Raw genomic sequence first — 12,825 nt, 5'->3', positions numbered from 1 at the left:
TTGCAACACCGCAGGGCGTACAACGAGGTATGCTTAGCGTACAGGCAGTGAAGCGAGTACGTGGGATGTACCAAGTGGTACGCTTAGCGTACTCATGTGAGGGTATTGATCGGGGATCCGGAGGCATACATTGGGCATACAGAAGCGTACACGGGGCGTACGTAAAGACTTTGAAAACCCTAATTTTTTGGGGTTGGCCACTATTTAAGCATCCTTATGGACTTGAAACCCTCATTTTATCAGCCTCCTTGTCCTCCTTACCCTACACTCGAACCCTAATTCCATACTTGTGTGTTTTTGAGCTTAGAAGGCCATTTTGAGGTGCATTTTGGTGCTTTGAAGGAAGGTGGTCATCATTGAAGCTTCATTAGAGGATTGAAGGTTTATAGATCCAGAACCCCATCCTCATCTGGCACTCATTTGAGGTATAAAGTCTTGAAGTCGATGCTTATTAGCTTAGATCTCTTTTGGTTTGTGTTTATGGACCCTTTTGGCCCCATTAATGAGATCTTATGAGTTCATATCATTTATGAATCTTAGAGTTGCCACTCTTGGTGTTATTTTGGTCCTTGAGTCATAAATTTGCCATTTTTGAGGCTTAGATCTATCCATGCATGAGTTAGGGCCATTTACATGAAAGTAGAATGTTATATTTTGAGTTTGGAATTATTTTGGGCATGCAAAGTCACCAAGTCGGTGACTTTATAGGTCTAGACATTGATTAGGACTCAGATCTGTGATTTGGACCTTTGGGCTAAGCATTGAGTGCTTAATGGCAAAATTTGGCTTAATAGAGTAGTACGATGGGCGTACAAGTCTGTACGCGCAGCGTACAAGCCATCAAGCTTGTACACGCAACGTACAACTGGGTACCCCCCACGTACTCAGTTAGAATGGGCTTCGCATCTTTGGGCCTCAGCTTGGGCCATTTCATGGACGTAGTTTCTTTGGGCCTTAATGGGCCATCTGAAAGCAGGCTTTTGGACTAAGGAAATTATTGGGCTTTAGGGTAAGGCCCATTGGAGGGGTTTGGGCCCAATTTGAAAAATTGGGCCATAAGTAGGCCTTGGAAGATTAGTTAGTGTTGGGCCTTTTTATATTGTGGATTTGGGCCTTAGTCATGGATCAAATTAGGCCAAGGGTAAAATGGTCATTTTACCCCAAGTATGGAGTATTAAATTTTGATTGGAACCCAAGTATTGATTGGGTGTTATTTTTATATTGATAGCTCGGGGGAGTTGGTAAGGCAATAGCTAGGGATTTCTTTCTGTGAGATTCAGCACTTGAGGTGAGTTTCCTCACTGGGTTTAGCGGGTCTAAGGCACCAATGTCGGCCCTTATTGATTATTTTAGGATGTTACGAGTCTACATGACTCTTGCATGTATTATGTGCTGTTATACATAGTGGGCGGGCTCGATGTCAGGTGAGGGCTGAGGACTGGAACATATTCTAATGTTTATGATCGCTTTATGTGTTAGCATGATTATGTGATATTGATTGTATGTGTATAGCGGGCGAGGCCCAGTAACAAGCGAGGCCTGAGAATAACAGATTTGTATACCGAGCGAGGCTCGATGCCGGGCAGTGCCTGATGTTGGGCGAGGCCCGATGTTTGGCGGGGGCCCAATATGTGATTTATTATGTATGGTATGGGGTAGTTTGGGAACTCATTAAGCTTTATGCTTACGGTTTTTATTTTATGTTTCAGATACTTCTGGTTGCAAATAGAAGAACTCGGGTTGACTGCTTCGCACACACCATTGGGATTCCGCATATGATATTTTACTCTGATTTTATGACATTTGATACGTTGGTTTTGTTTGAGATGTATGGTTGATATTTGAAAATACTAGTTTACCTATTTTAAAAATGAAATTTTTGGGACCATATTTTGGGATGTTCCAGATTAAAAAAAGAAAAAGAAAATCAACTTCTTTTGCTGACTTTAGAGTATGCAAAATTGATATTTCAATCCAATTACTTATTACATATATAATCATATTACATATATAATCAAAACTATAAATAATCTTTGTTCATACTTTAAAAACCAAATATCACAACTTATTAATGGAAGTGCACGTTCAAAAGCTCCATTAATTAACTATACCAAATAAATTTCAATAGTCAATATTCCTAATAACATCTTTCATGCTATTTTCATAATCTTAAAATATTTTAAATTTAAAAACAGACAATCCAAAAATGAATTTCAATCAAAAAATTTACTCGTTCTCAATCTCAACAACTGTTTTCTAAAACAACCATTTGATCTCCCATGACCGAAGCTGACCCACAATACTCTGACGAAAGTTCAGCTTCAAATGATGTAGAAATTAAAGACACAGCCACCAACAAAGAAACAATCAAATTTGTTATGCTCGACAACATTAACGTAATGGAGATTATTCTTGCATATAAAGAACGGGCAGGAGTGTTCCCGTTTGATAGCCCTGTTTATTTTGAAAGATTTTGCTATCCTTATGTTCGTATGGGCTTTGGGAATACAAAAGGATGGACTGAGAAAGTTAAAGAGATTAAGAATAAATTCAACAGTAAGAGTGCTCCAAAGGGGGATGTTGAAAAGAAGGAATTCAAATTGTGGAAGAAGATATGGGGGAATGAACAAAAAGGCAATGATCCGGGTGAGGGTTCAAGTAAATGACTTTTTAATCTACTTTTACATATTTTTATTTATATAGATAATAATTTCTTACTATAAGAAATTCAGTGGTGGATAAAGAAAATAGTCAAATACAATGATTCGTTCATAAATGGATAAAACTTAACTATAGTATATTTAGATGTTAGTTGCTTTGAAAATGAAATAATAATGAAGTCGTTGGAATATCTAATTTTGAATTCATGATATTTTATAGACAAACTAATAGAATTGTGTTCTTTATTGATGTATGAAACTAAAGATTTATGTTGGCAAAAATAATTTAATTGGTATTAGATTTAGATTTTTAAGGTTGTTTTGTTGTGTGTCTAAACCAATAATCGTCTTAACTATAAAATTTAGATCTGTTTTCCAATCTACTAATGTAAAAGCATTACAAATATTAATTTAAAATAATGATTAAAATATTAATTTAAAATAATGATTAAATGTGGTGAAATATTTAATTGAAATCCAATGGATTAAAATCAATTATAACGTTGGGTATATAGTTCAAACGACAATTAAATTGTGCAATAGAAAAAATAAAACATTTTTAATATAAAATGCTTAAAAATATATTTTTTTCAAAAGCATGTACTATTAAGTTTTTATGGAAAGTGAAGTTATAATGTTGCCACTAAACATTTTTATCTCTAATCAATTAAACATTTTCATGATAAAATTCCGAACAATAAAACATTCCCATGATGAAATTCCAAAGTGACCGTAAAGAAACCGGAATATTTGTTATCTTTTTTATTTTTTTAAATTGAAATTTTTGGTGTAAAAATGTCAACCTTATCAGTTTGTTGTTAACTTTTTTTTAAAATCACAATTTTAACCTTTTCTGCAACCAAACTACAAAGACCATTTATGCATGTCTTCTTCAAAATCTTATTCAATTATTATACATTAATTCTTTTAATTTTTTTTAATTTCTTTTTATTATATCACTTTTTTAATTGTTTTATTATATATTAATAAATATTATTTTAATATATAATATTTATATATTAATAAATATTACTTTATTAGATTATTAATTACCTTATTTTTTTAATTTATTTTTTCAATTGATTATTTATTTTTTATTGGATTATTATATATTAATAAATACATAATATTTATATATATATAATATTACTTTATTGGATTATTAATCTCTTTTAATTTCTTTTTGATTAAATTAAGTTTTTTATTGGATTATAATTTATTACTAATTATCGTTTTTAATATATAGTATTTATATATTAATAAATATTATTTTTTGGATTACTATTTTTAATTGTTTTAAATTTTTTTAATTGTTTTCTTTATTATTTTAAATAAAAAAACCCAAAAAGATTCCCCCCACCCCACATCTCCTAATTTAGTTTGAATATTTAGAAGATATTATATTTTGGACACCATCAGCACCATCACCCAGTTTAGCAATGATGGGATGAGTGAGATTGTTTTTAAATAAATTAGAATGGTAATGGTGTTATAAAAAAATGAATTAATCCAATAAAAGTGAAATTCAAAAAAATAACCAAAAGAAATTAATAGTCTAGGTAAACCAACTCATTTTCATCATCTCCATCTTTAAAATCTTCCTATTCTTTGTCTTCCTCCCCATATCCCTCATTCCCATCATTATATATTTGGTCATATGTATTTATACTTGAGGCTAGGCACAATCGTTCCGTACGAGTTACAGTAAGGGGTGACTCAAACCGCTCTTCAACCTGAAAGATTTTATATGTTTCCATTTCAGCTTCAGTGACTTCAAATACCACTCTTGGTTTTGTCTTGATAACCGTCCATTTATATTTCGTTTATTTTTTCATTGAAGGGTACGATGTATAAACACTTGTTCCGCGTGTGATGCCAAGCAAAAAGGGTCGTCAGTTTGAAGTCGAGAGTTGGGTTTGACATCAATCAACTTGTTTTTGTTGACTATTACATCGTCTTTATTATCAAACAAAATACAATTAAACAATACAACAGTCGAGAGTCCGCTGTCATAATACCCAATCTCTAAGATCTCTTATAATATGTTCAACATTATATGTCTCCCCCATCACACGTACTCCAAAGATATTCATCACACGACCGTCACCATATTGTTTGGATTAATTCTTTTTTTTTTACAACACCACCACCATCCTAATATATTTAAAAAAAAATATCACTCATCCCACTACTGTCGGACTAGGTGATGATGGTGATGTTGTAAAAAATATGTTATCTTCCAAATATTTATAATAAATTAGGAGACATGGGGTGTGTGAGATTTTTTTGGGTTTTTTGATTTATAAAAATAAATAAAACAATTAAAAGAAATTAAAAACAATTAAAATAGCAATACAATAAAATAATATTTATTAATATATAAATATTATATATTAAAAATAATAGTTGTTAGTAAATTATAATCCAATAAAAAACAACTAATCTAATAAAAAAATAAAAGAAATTAATAATCAAGTAATATTTTTTAATATATAAATATAATATATTTATTAATATATAACAATCCAATAAAAAGAAATAATCTATTATAAAAGAAATTAAAAAAATTAACTAAATGTAATTAATAATCCAATAAAATAATATTTATTATATAAATATTATATATTAAAAATAATATTTATTAATATATAATAAAATAATAAAAAAGTAATCTAATAAAAAGAAATTAAAAATAAATAATTGAATAAAATTTAAAAGAAGAGATGCATAAATGGTCCTTGTAGTTTGGTTGCAGAAATGGTCCCTAGGGGTAAAATTATTATTTAAAAAAGTTAATAGTCAAACTGTTAAAGTTAACATTTTTGTACCAAAAATGCACAAGGTATTTAAAATTGGATCACTTTTGAACCATAAAACATTTTTGGACCAAAATACATAACTTTGACAATCACAAGGACCACTTTTGCTATTTTATCAAAAAATAATAAAAAAAAACCCTCCAACATGCATCCCCCTCCCCTCTTTTCTCTTTCTGTCAAATATCAAGCCATCATTTGGTGGCGTTTTTTCCACCAATTTCGTTTTTTGGGTCATAATATTTTTTATTTGAAAAAAAAATCTGAAAAAACCAAAGCTCTTAAAATTTAATCATTTACAAAATGAGCACAATCATGAAAATTAAAAAAAAATTGCTTTTTATAAAAAAACCCAGAAAAAAAATTCTCCAAAAATCGTAAAAGTTTAAAGGATACTTCTACTCAATATACTAGTGACTTTCTAAAGAGAATTTTTCAAAAATAAGTTTTTGAAGTATTTATTTTTAATTTTAAGAAATATTAATTTTAAAAAAATATTGAACATAATATGATCCAAAATGTGATGATTCAAAATATTTATGATTCAAAAAAAAAAACTTTTGATTCAACTTGTTTATGATTCTTAATTTGTTATGATCTAAAAATATTTAGACTCAAATATTTTATAATCCTTAATTATATCTTTTATGATTCAAAATATAGAATGATTTATAAGTTTTTTTTGAACAAAAACTATATTTAATTAAATATATTATTGATCCAAAATCATATGATTAAAAAATGAATGGATTCAAAATATTACGATTCAAAATAATTTGATCCAAAATTTTATGATCCAAAAATAATATAATTCAAAAAAGGTAAGAAAGGAAAATATTATGATCCTTAATATTCTTCTTATTTAAAATTTTATAATTGTTAAACATTAAAAACTGAAACCGATATTTAGTTCAAAAAATCAAAAGAAAAAACAAAAAAACAAAAAACAAAAATAAAAAGAAACACTAGTATCTTAAAGTATGTAGTAAATATATCAAAAAAACAATATATATATATATATATATATATATATATATATATATATATATATATATATATATATATATATATTAAAAAACAAAAAAAATTAAAAAAACAAAAAAAATTTAAAAAAACAAAAAAATTAAAAACGTTAAAACCGAGCATATATCTATTTGAATTTTTTTCAACGAAAAAGAAAAATAAAAAACCAAAATAAACCAAAATAATTAATAAAACTCACTTAAATGACGTTCCATGGACGTTCGTCGTACGTGATTAAATCATTGAGACCGTATTAGTTACAACGGACGTGCGTCTCATGCGAACGCACCGGCCAAGTATTTTAGTTTGACGTTTGTGCCTTGACAAAATGGGAGGTGGAGAATTGTCGTCGCAGTCCTCACCATTTTTTGAGTCTTCACCTTAACCGGACCATATATATATATATATATATATATATATATATATATATATATATATATATATATATATATATATATATATATATATATATATATAGAGAGAGAGAGAGAGAGAGGTAGGTTCAAATGTTTCTCACATCTATTGTGTGCTACAATACACCAATAGGAATTTAGTATTAATTATATGTATATTAAATGTTATCCGTACTTATAACTCATTTTTATGGAAACTAATTAAATTCGTCATTAATGTCACGAATAATATTCTTTCAGAATGAATTCATATCTAGAAGAATGCGAGTGTATTCCAGCAGAATGAGAGTTTATTCTAGTAGAATACACTCTCGTTCTTCATATTCCATGCAACTTTATTGTATTTTAAGTGAGTGGGTCCTGAAAGAAAAATACGAACTCATATATAAAAACCTAGATGCGAATTCATTCTGAAAGAATGTTATTGCTGACAATAATGGCGGATGTAATTAATTTCCATAAAAAGAGAATTATAATTATGGATATCATTTAATATACATATAATTATGGAAATAATTTAATATCTATATTTATTTAATTAAATAATTATTTAATTTACTAAATTCCTATTGGTGCATTCTAGCACACAATAAATGTAAGAAACAAAATAACCTAACCCTATATATATATATATATATATATATATATATATATATATATATATATATATATATATATATATATATATATATATTGTTAACGTTACCGTATGCGACCACGTTAAATCTGACGGAAAGCACTGACGGGACGTTATCTCGCCAGGGCCTTGGTCAGGTCTCAGTCTTATCCCGGACAGGCCAGCGTCAGGGCCTTGGTCGGATCCTCTCATTCTCTCATGACCGATAAGGTCATGACAAAGAGCCTGATGACGCCTAGAATTGACGTCACTTGGCTGTTAGACGGCGTGAGCGTACTTCTCCTAGTAGGAAAGTGCCACGTCTCACTCCCACATAGGGAGAGTTACCCCATTCCGTTAGCAACAGGTATAAAAGGATCCCTTCCTGCCCACGGAAGGGGACCATCTTCTTCCCTATACAATTTTACCTAAATCTTTCTCAGAAAGAAAGTTAACTTGATCGTCAGAGTGACGTCCTGGGAGAACCCCCGATCGTCCTTTAACAATTCTTCTGTGTTGTGTTCTCAGGTAAACCTCCAAGACCAACTTGTCAACAAATGACCAATTCCCTGAAGAACCTGTCACAACATTTGGCGTCATCTGGACGTATCCTCAGATTGATACAACCAATAGACGATGTTGGTTCTCTACAAAAGGGGGATGTAAACTCAACAGCAACCGAGACGGTAAAAGAAGATCTGTTCAGAACACCGGTGATAGTAAACGAGGAACATCACCGCGAGTGTAGAACACAGGCCCCAATCCAGGTTCTAATGGCGCGGGTCCCTCCAATTACGACAAAAATAGCAGAGCCAATACTCAAGAGCAGTTTTCGGCAACTATATGTTCGCTGCCTCAAATGGCGATAATAAATCTCGATTTGTTGCAGGAACCACCGTATGATGGCAACGAGGTACTCACTATCTCTAAATCCAGTAAGAGAAATGCAACTCACCAAACGGAGGATGAGATAGAGGTACTCTCGAGAAATCTACTCAATATCACTTTTTCGAGTAGTGATCCCAGGCTGTCAAACTGGGATCCACGAGATCCACTCTTCATATCTGGATTCATTTGCCATACGAAAATCCATCGGATATACATCGACAATGGTAGTAGCTCCGACATACTCTACGAGCATTGTTTCAGGCAACTACCGGAAGCATGGAAGGAGGGGCTAAGGCCCCCAACTGAAGGACCATTGGTGGGGTTCACCAGTCACAGCTTGTGGCCATTGGGCACTATCCAGCTGTCTTTCACGTTGGTCAGTCATGACAAAAGGGACAGAATCACAAGAACAATCAAATTTTCTATGATTCGGTTTCCAGCTGAACACAATATTCTGCTCGGATGATCAGCAATCTCCTTACTACATCTCGTGCCATCGACGATACATGGCATAGTTAAATTTAGCACACGCCAGGGATCAGCAACACTTATTGCCACAAACACCAGGGCGCAGAAAAGTTCCTCAAGTCGTTGGGTATCAGATATCCAATGAAGGAATTCTGCCCACTCCCATCTAAGTCCAAGAGTTCCTCAAGTCGAAAACTCCCCACAACCTCAAAGGTGTACAAGATATCAATGGTCGGCTAACAACATTAGGAAGATTTATTGCCAAAACAGCAGAAAAGGCGCTTCCCATGTACCAAACCCTCAAAGGGTGCTTAGATAAAAAAGCAATTCAAATGGATAGAAAGAGCACACGAAGCATTACAACAACTGAAAGATGCCTTACACCAGCTACCGACCCTCGCTTGCCCGCTACCAGGAGAAACGATACAAATGTACCTAGCAGCATCGGAAGAAGCTATCTCCTCCGTGTTGGTGGTAGAAAGGGAAGGCAAACAGGTCCCCATCCACTTTGTAAGTAGGGCCTTGCAAGGGACAGAGGTTAATTACCCAGTCTTAAAGAAACTGGTCCTCGCCCTAGTATACGCTACCAGGCGGCTACGACGGTATTTCCAAGCTCACAAGGTGGATGTCCTAACCAACTACCCGATAAAGCAACATCTGCTAAGGCTGGAAAAGTCTAGACGCCTGGCTAAGTGGGCCATAAGATTAGGCGAACACGATATCAATTACAACCCCCTGACTAGCATCGACGCCCAGGTTCTCACAGATTTCCTAGTCGAAATCCCAGATACTATCAAGGGAACACCAAAGACAATATTCGTCGAACCATTGGAGCCTGAAGCCAGCAGAGAGCTTTGGAAATTATACACCGACGGCACAGCAAGTATGGAAGGCTCAGGCGTAGGCCTGATCCTTCAAAGCCCCAAAGGCAAAGAAATCACTTACGCACTACGATTCGATTTCCAAGTATCTAACAACGAAGCAGAATATGAGGCACTCCTAGCACGCCTGGGGTTAGCAAGGGAGGTTGGTGCAAAGCGATTAGTGGCTCTCAGTGATTCGTTACTTATCACGAACAAAATAAACGGAACATATGAAGCCAAAGATCCAAGGATGCAGAAGTACCTAGATGCAGTCTGCATCTTAACAAGCAAGTTTCAAAACTTTTCAATACAACAAATATCTCGTGGAAAAAATACGAGGGCGGACGCTCTCAGCAAGCTAGCCTCAACTTCCTTTGATCACCTAATAAAGAAAGTGTTAGTCGAAGTGCTCCCAGAGAGAAGCATTGATAACCAAAAGGTTAATATAGTCTCGACTACCCCAGAATGGACCAAACCATACGTCGATTACTTGCGCCACGGTGTACTCCCAGACGACTCGGCAGAAGCGAGAAAGGTCAAGGTCAGGGCATCACATTTCGCAATTAGAGACAACCAACTGTACCGAAGAGGGTATTTAAGCCCATGGATAAAGTGCATCTCTAAGACAGAAGGACAGACGCTCCTGGAGGAAAGTCATTCCGGAGACACGGCAGCGCACGAAGGAGCTCGAGCACATACGGCAAAATAATCCGCCTAGGAGTATATTGGCCAGACATATAAAACGAGGCAGCAGCCCTAACCAAGAAATGTAAAGAATGTCGGGCATTCACTCCTTTCCAGAATCAACCGGTTATGCCGTTGACCAGCATCACCAGCCCCTGGCCCTTCCATCAATGGGGGATTGACATAGTGGGACCATTCCCACCAGCGCCAGGGGGTGTGAAATTCTTGGTAGTTGCTGTGGATTATTTTACAAAGTGGATAGAGGCGGAACCGCTGGCCACCGTATTGGGAAAGCAAATGATAAAGTTCATGACCAAAAATATCTTGGCTCGCTTTGGCACACCCAAAGTTCTCATAAGTGACAATGACACACAATTTGAAGGGAGCCCCTTCAAGGAGTGGTGTGAAAACAAGAAGATCCTTCGTCGGTTCACGTCCGTGGCGCACCCTCGGGCCAATGGACAAACCAATATATCAAACAAAACCATAGTTAATGGTTTAAATAAAAGGTTACTCAGATCAAAGTTTGCCTAGGTAGACGAGCTACCGACAGTGTAGTGGTCATATCACACCACTACAAGGTCGAGCACGGGAGAAACGCCATTCAGCCTTACTTATGGGATGGAAGCAGTCCTCCCATTGGAAATAGTAGCTGGCTCATTGCGAACAAAGAGTTTCGAGGAAACAGCCAATGAATCAGGGCGACGCCAGGACTTAGACATGCTACATGAAAAATGCGAGGCTGCACAGATGCGCCAAGCATTGTACAAATCGCGTACCGAGAACTATTACAACCGCCAAGTCCGTGTCAAGAACTTCAAAATTGGAGAATGGGTGTTAAGGAAAAACGATTCCAGCCACGCCAAACCATTAGGAAAACTCAGTGTCACTTGGGAGGGACCGTACAAAATTGCAGAAGCCTATAAGAATGGCGCTTACGTACTAGAAGCCCAAGACGGGCGTACAATACCAAGAACTTGGAATGCGCAGAGCATACGCCATTTCTACTCTTAAACGAGTGTCAAAGATAAATTAAAGGTTAGAAAAAGCAATGATTATTGATCTTGGAATGTAAAATTAATCAGTAAGAATTAGTTTACTATTTCCAGTTTTGTGACACTCTAACAATAGATAAATTAGAAAGAAAAAAAAAGAGAAAGAGCAATTCAGATGCTCCTTATTTTCAAGCTTGGAAAATAAAATAAAGAGGTTGTGTACATTTACCATGTGGCAACAAGGATTGATCATCCAACGTCACATGAGCGAAATTGTTACAAGAAGGCAGCCAGGGGGTTAAAAAGGTTCATAACCTTTCCCCCAAAACATGTTCACCACACATATTATAGCAAACTTTCCCAAAAACAAATGTACAAAAAGAACATGTAACATAAGTGTAGAAGAGTCATAACCTTCCACTGATAAGAAAACCACAACCAGATGAGCCTCAATATGATGATCTCGACTACACCTAGGGTCTTTAAGCAGGAAATTAGAACAGATTTCTCAAAGACAAGCATGAGCAAATCTCAAAGAGCTCACAAGTAAAAGGATTCAGACCATATATTTAAGCAAGCCCTGCACAAATACTACGTGAAGGCCAACATAAGTCATTTACGAAACAATAAAAAAAATATGATAACAGAAAATATTCATATTCATAAAATAAAAATAAACATTGTCAGTTGCCGGACTCCCGGACTTTTAAACTGCCACGAAGGGCAAAAAAGATTAAAAAAAAACATTGTTCACAAAAGCTGCATAAACCAAATTAAGCAAATGACACTACTCGTGAGCAGGGGCAGTACCATCACCAGGTGGAGAACTTGGGCCAAGTACCGACTCATCACTTTAAGCATCCTGGCAGAGAACACGAAACCCAGCCAAATCTATGTCGCCAAGACGAAGATAGCCAACAAAATCTGTCTCCGTGAACGTAGCAATGGCGTCCTCCATCTCCCGAGTCTTGGTGGCCACATCCACCTCCACTTCTGGGTCGAACTTCCCAGCAACTACCAGTTCTCTCAAAGCTCCCTTCCTCTGCTCCATACCCACTTCCACACAAGCAGCCTGCACGTGCACCAAGCCCTTGAGGAAGTGAGGGCTTTCGATCACCTTGTCCACAATCCGGTAGAGCCCATCACGAAGGATCCATACAATATCCTTCTCCAATACACCCCTTCGCACCTCTTTCTCCAACCAGGTCTGCCTACAGCTCTGTCGTTCGTTCGCTCATGCCAGTGTTCTCCAAGGTCAGGGCCCCTACACGATCAGTTAAGAGCTTCACCTCCCCATCCAGCCTTGCCAAATGTTCTTCCAGGCTCGCCTTCTCGCAAAACACAAGCTCTCACTGTGCCTCCCATTTGCGCTTATCAGCCTCCATCTTCGTCACCTGAG

At 35.3% G+C, this 12,825-nt stretch overlaps 2 protein-coding genes across 2 annotated transcripts; both read left to right on the top strand.

The window, feature by feature from the left end:
• Positions 1 to 9,313: 9,313 nt before the first annotated feature.
• On the top strand, positions 9,314 to 10,456 carry LOC145140250 (uncharacterized). Its single transcript, XM_079073804.1, has one exon. The coding sequence runs from the start codon at positions 9,314 to 9,316 to the stop codon at positions 10,454 to 10,456; it is 1,143 nt and encodes a 380-aa protein (XP_078929930.1).
• Positions 10,457 to 11,052: 596 nt separating this feature from the next.
• LOC145140249 (uncharacterized) lies at positions 11,053 to 11,445 on the top strand. Its single transcript, XM_079073803.1, has one exon. It carries the CDS (start codon positions 11,053 to 11,055, stop codon positions 11,443 to 11,445), a length of 393 nt encoding a protein of 130 aa, XP_078929929.1.
• Positions 11,446 to 12,825: the final 1,380 nt, after the last annotated feature.

Source organism: Lactuca virosa, chromosome 9, assembly GCF_052849685.1.
Source record: "Lactuca virosa cultivar CGN04683 chromosome 9, Lactuca_virosa_CGN04683_v6, whole genome shotgun sequence".
Classification (NCBI taxonomy): domain Eukaryota; kingdom Viridiplantae; phylum Streptophyta; class Magnoliopsida; order Asterales; family Asteraceae; genus Lactuca; species Lactuca virosa.
The sequence above is the reverse complement of the archived record's forward strand: the minus strand, read 5'-3'. Positions and strand labels throughout refer to the sequence as shown.